This window comes from Poecilia reticulata, linkage group LG4 (genome assembly GCF_000633615.1).
Source record: "Poecilia reticulata strain Guanapo linkage group LG4, Guppy_female_1.0+MT, whole genome shotgun sequence".
In the NCBI taxonomy this organism is placed as follows: domain Eukaryota; kingdom Metazoa; phylum Chordata; class Actinopteri; order Cyprinodontiformes; family Poeciliidae; genus Poecilia; species Poecilia reticulata.
The window spans coordinates 26,240,651-26,246,094 of record NC_024334.1 but is presented as its reverse complement, the minus strand read 5'-3'; the positions used below and the strand labels follow the sequence as shown (position 1 = coordinate 26,246,094).

The following is a 5,444-nucleotide window of genomic DNA, read 5'->3' as shown; positions in this document are numbered from 1 at the left end:
TCTGTCAATGTGATGCACTGGAGCATCAAAATTTTATGCTTTAACTCTATCCAGATGTCAATAACTTGCCCATGATCTGTCCTGGAACTTCTTTAGATCAGGGCATGATGTTTCACAATTTGAGATCTTCAAGTCTGCTTCTTGTTGTCAGAAGTTTTGTGGCTAACAAAACTGAACCAAAAAAGTAATTATTTACAGCAAATCAATGTTTTTACTATTTTTTTCATAGAGTCAGGTCGATTTATGATTTGGAAACTTTTTGTTAAAAATTTGATATGTAGTGTTATCAAACTCTAGCACTCCATAGTTCCATAACATAGATATCCAATTAAAACATGTTGGAAAAAAGCAGAGGAAATCGATATTCCATTTATACAAGAGGGTGGTATTGATATGTATCTGTGTGTGGTGATGTGCTTCATTTTCATGTCATGACTCATTTTGTAGGCTCACACTCCACAAAGATCAAATTGCAGATCAACTCATGGCATCTACGGAGGAGGTGTGGTAAAGACTGAGCAAGGAGGAAGGCAGACTATAAGAATACTGGCTCAACGCAAACTGGGTCAGAGAAAAAGTTTTTTCTTTCAAGACATTGTGTGGAGTCCTGAATGTGAGCACGTGAGTTTTTACTCTGCTTCTTCTCTTGATTTCCCAATCTTCGGTTTTGCAAACATGTTTTAAAAGAGACTGAGTTCAATTCTGTGCCATAGATAAGTGGTGCGAGGGAGTTGGAGCAGTAAATTTTTCAGATCTTGTTAGATTTCTGTAAACAATACTAAGTGTGCTGGAGAAAGAACAGCTGGACACAGCGGGATCCCAGATATATTAAATATACTTAATCAGAGGTCAGAGCATGCTTTGTGCAGGAGGACAGATATGGGGGGCTTGTGTTGGAAATAATTTGTGTGTATGAAAGGGGAGTTGTTTGATTTGTTGATATTCTCTCTTTGTCCAGCGAACAGCAAGCAGCAACAGCGAAAACCGCAGCAACCATGAAGTTTCAAGTTTTTGCCATCCTTCTGCTTTTCACCTGCATGTACCTGAGTGTGGCGCAAGGTGAGTGGACAATATTAGCCGTAAGTGGGATGCAATTCTTCTGCATTCAATTTTAAATGTCTTAATGAGTCAGTGTTAGGCTTTTTTTTTGTTTAGACCATATATATGGTTTGTGTTTGCAGAACTTGGAAAAAAAACTTGGAGAAATTAGAGGTTTTGGTGAAACAAAAGTTGAAATCTTATTGAACTGATCTTCAAACCACATGTCTTTGAAGAAGAAACCAGAGGGTGAAATAAAAAAAATAAAAAAAACAATTGTTTTTCAAAGCGATGGCATCATTTTCTTTAAAGGCTTTTAACCGCAGCACGTTAAGGTTGTATCTGTCGGGACTTGTCAAATATGGATCACTTGGCGGTGATGACAGATGTGATTAATGCAGGAGAAAAACTGTTTGCTCCGAATAACTGAAGCACTTGCTTTTCAAAACGACTTTCTCATGGGGAGTGATGCAGCGAGCCGTCGTTTAATCCTTTCGTACTTGTCAGAAAACACTTTGAGGTACTAAATTTGTTCAATGGAGGTGATTTTAATAGGTATTATCAAATTAAACCGTAAGACTTCAGATCTCCCTGAAATATTTGAACTATCACCTCTCAGAAGTAGCAGACACGTACGACAAAACTACTAGTTTATTAAGTAAATTTTATTATAAAAACATGAATAATGTTACATTAGCTGCAGTGTGCAAACAATGTTTGGTTCCAATTGCTGAAACATTGATTGATTAATTTGAAAGTCTTAATGCTCACAGGACATAGATGCACAGCAGAGCAGGGCGGTAGAAATAAGCAGACTAAAAGATTGAAAGTCTGAGTTTAAACATGCATTCAGATTCTGTTACTTTTTAATTAATTGCCCCTTCATAAGTTCATGATGGGGATCTTGGGGGAGGAGCCTTCCCGGATGATGTTGGCTCAGAGCCCCAATGTTTTCACAACTCGATGCCAAAAAAGAAAAAAGAGGAATGAGTTCATAGCGAGACACTTCATGTTATACCAAAAGATGAAGTAAAAAAGTAAAGATCCAGTCAGCTGCTAAAAAAGTGGGCATGGCTTTAAAAATGCTTAACATTTTGCATCGTTTTTTTGCTGTTCGCCTCTTCCAGGCTCCTATGACAACTGCTGCCTTGGCTATGTTAAAGAGATTGGAAAACGTGCAAAGAAGAACATCGAGAGCTACAGGATACAGGAAACAGATGGCGATTGCAACATCAGAGCGATTGTGTGAGTACCAAATGTGTCCTGCTCTCTACTGCCTGATTGGCCTTTGGCTTGGTAGCGTAGTTAGAACTGGCAGCTTCTGGGGGGAAAATGCAATAACATGTTTAATGAGCAGGTGAACGGGTCCAGCGGCAGATCAAAGCAGGGCAATCTGAAAAGAAAAAAGGTGTAATGGTAGAAGTAAATAAAATGTTTCTGCTGTGTGCAGGTTTACGATGAAAAGGAAGAGAACCCTTTGTGCCAATCCTATGGAGCCCTGGGTGAGGCAGCAAATCAGCGTTGTGGATAGAAAAAACCTGAAAAGGGTAAGAAAAACAACACAGTCCTGCAGTTTTGTCCTAACAACACCTACCAGACAATTTCATCCATTCACCATTCGTAAAACATTTGTCTTTGCAGAGTTCTTAAAGGAGAAATACCAGACAGGAGAGAGAAGAGGGGTCACTTCACCTCCCTGTCAGGCATCGTTTGTCAACTTCGATCACATGGATTGTGTTTCACCTATCTTTATATTTCCTGTTGCTGAGAGTGAATGTAAAACATGTAAGCAGTCCTTTATACCACAATCATAGTTTATCATAAAAGTTATAGCCAGTATCAACAATTTCATTTATACGAGCCATTACTATGATATTGTCCACTTCTCTATGATGTGTAGAACCTGCTAAGAATGAGCCACTCTTTGGCAGCTTTAAAATGTGAGTAAATCTGTGTAAAAAAAAAAAAGAAACACCTTTGTGATAAGCTGATTTTTCTTTTTATATATATATATATATGCATATATATACAGCAAACTATTTTTGTATCCACACTAAATGTACATTGTTTTTCCTGCAATAAAAAAATGGATTAAAAGCAAAAACTGTGTGTTCCTAAAAAACAAACGACACGCATCAAGATGTTCTAAATCAGTTCGACCCTGACCTGCTTTCAAGCCAGTAGTTGATGGAAGTGAAAGAAAGAAGGAAAGCCCAGCTTTTCCCCGCAGGGATCTCTTGTTTGTGTTGTTTGGCATCAGCATTAAATGACTGCATGATCTCTCAGCTCAATAAAACCGTCTCTTTACTAAAGCCTGTTTCCCAAAGTTGATGGTACGGTTAAAAACGAACCGCATTCTGACACAGGTAGTAAAGTGGGATGTGGATGAATTAAAATGACTTCCAAACTTTTCATGTGTTAAAACCTTGGATGTTTCCAGAAAGTGAAGGTTTCTCATTAAGAGATTTTAGCAATACAAGTGATGAGGATTTAGGTGAATATTCGTTATAAAATATCATTAACATTTTTTTTAATTCATCACTATTAGCACATTATTTATCATTTAACATATTGATTTATTTGTATTTAGTAAATACACAATTATTAAAGTTATTTAATGTGTTGTAGCTGTTAATGTGTCTTTGAAATTAGTTGATGTAGCGATATTTTGTACATAATTTAAGTTGTGGTAGATTTGATTTTTTTTTTTTCTTTTGTTAAGTTTTATTCCAGTGTAGTATTGATGACTTATTTTAAACTATATTAATATAAATAAACAGTCTCATAATTTCTCAAACAGCTGTCTTAATGATGTACACTTCCCTTCTTATTGAACATTTTTACAAAAAAATTAAAATAATAAAGTGAGTAAATCTTAGATTGAGATTTATTAAGATTCTTTTCTCATTGTTAAAAAAAAAAACCAAGCATCTTTCACTGATTGAACAAACCACCAGGAGCAGATAATTCATGTAATCTTGAACTAATTTCTTTACTCGTCAGATAAAAGGCTACTTACAATAACTTGATGATGCCAAAGTAAACACTAAAACAAAAAATAGAGGTAAAAGAATATTTCAGCTATTTCTAGTTCTACATGGTGTGTTTGTGTACTATACATCAATCAGAATTAGACAAATAAATAGTCCATATCAGGTTAGGTTAAGATATAACATTTTTGATTAATATTTAATAAAATATTAGGGAAGTAACTAAATTAAAAGAAAGATAAGTTAACCTAAAAATGTAATAATTAACACAGATAAGAAGAAAAATGTTTCTATAAATGTCTCCCAGGCAGCAGTATTTGATGTGCAGAATATTTTTAAAGTGTTGGGATTAACAAATCCCGATGTATTTGCTTCAAGAAATCCCATCCACCCGTCACCACATCTGAAATATTATTATGTTTCCTGTCAATTCTTCTGTCTGATGGATTCAGTTCAAAGTAAAAAGTATGTTTTTATTCCCCTTTATCCTGATGAAAATAAAAACTTCTTCCACATGTTGAGTCAGATCTTTTTTAATATTCCGAGGGATTAGCTGTTCCCTCTCGGCTGGAGAAAACGTTCCAGCTTCTTGTTCTAAATAAACAGTTTAAAATCCCTCTAGCGTGGCTGGAAAACTCAGTGTCACAAAGCAGATCTCATGATAAGCACCATTTTTGACACTTTCTCATGATCTACGCTTGATAACACTTTTTCCTCCTCACTTTTAAACAAAATGTCTGCAAATCCAAACATTTGCTCAGGTTTTACGTGTCCACAGAGCTTTTGGTGTTTCAATCAGTTCACAGAGAAAAACTAGATTAAAAAAATATCTAAGATAATCTTCTGGGACATCACAAGATCTTGTTATTTTTGTCTGGTTAGGATCCGACCTTTGGGGAAAGTTTTGAGTACGTTTCAAGCCTCGAATAAGATGCCAGTCATCAGATTCTGATGGACATGTTGCGAACAGCCTTCAGACGTCATTAACACCATGGCTGAGGTTTGCACTGTGTAAACAGCGATGTTATTTCAGGTGCCGTCCCCTAATTACGTAGGTTCTGTTGAACAAAAAGCTGAAATGCATTGTGGACTCTGGGTGCCTGCATTGCTCACTAAAACAAATTGAACGTCAAAATTTTATCTTAATGTTTACTTTTTAACCGTCGTCACATTTGTGCCAAAAGATTTATCTAATACTTAATCAAAACATTATTAACAGGAAATGTGAAAATAATGCCCTTTTATACATAAATGCTGTAGACCATGTCTTTGTTTTGTCTTTTTAAATCTATTAGCCTGACCCATTGCTAAGTGATTTTTTCAAGAGGAAACCAACTCTTTCACATATTAAGTTTATTGTAGTTAGTCTTTACCTCTTTTAGATCATCTAAGTTTATGTAATCTAATTTTTGTTTA

General features: G+C 35.6%; 1 protein-coding gene across 2 annotated transcripts; it reads left to right on the top strand.

Annotated features, from left to right (window-relative positions):
- The first annotated feature begins 511 nt into the window (after positions 1–511).
- On the top strand, positions 512–3,323 carry ccl25b (chemokine (C-C motif) ligand 25b). Of its 2 annotated transcripts, none has more exons than XM_008406904.1 (5): positions 512–621; positions 959–1,059; positions 2,166–2,283; positions 2,489–2,585; positions 2,680–3,323. In XM_008406904.1, exons 2-5 carry the CDS (start codon positions 996–998, stop codon positions 2,686–2,688), a joined length of 288 nt encoding a protein of 95 aa, XP_008405126.1. In that variant the 5' UTR covers positions 512–621; positions 959–995; the 3' UTR covers positions 2,689–3,323. The 2 variants fall into 2 exon arrangements, with proteins under 2 accessions (XP_008405126.1, XP_008405127.1); XM_008406905.2 differs by having other exon boundaries at positions 589–613.
- The last annotated feature ends 2,121 nt before the right edge of the window (positions 3,324–5,444 follow it).

Coding starts and splice junctions, on each gene's coding strand:
- ccl25b (XM_008406904.1), top strand. CDS start 996: ATGAAGTTTCAAGTTTTTGCCATCCTTCTGCTTTTCACCTGCATGTAC. Junction 1,060..2,165: donor GTACCTGAGTGTGGCGCAAG/GTGAGTGGACAA, acceptor CGCCTCTTCCAG/GCTCCTATGACAACTGCTGC. Junction 2,284..2,488: donor TGCAACATCAGAGCGATTGT/GTGAGTACCAAA, acceptor TGCTGTGTGCAG/GTTTACGATGAAAAGGAAGA.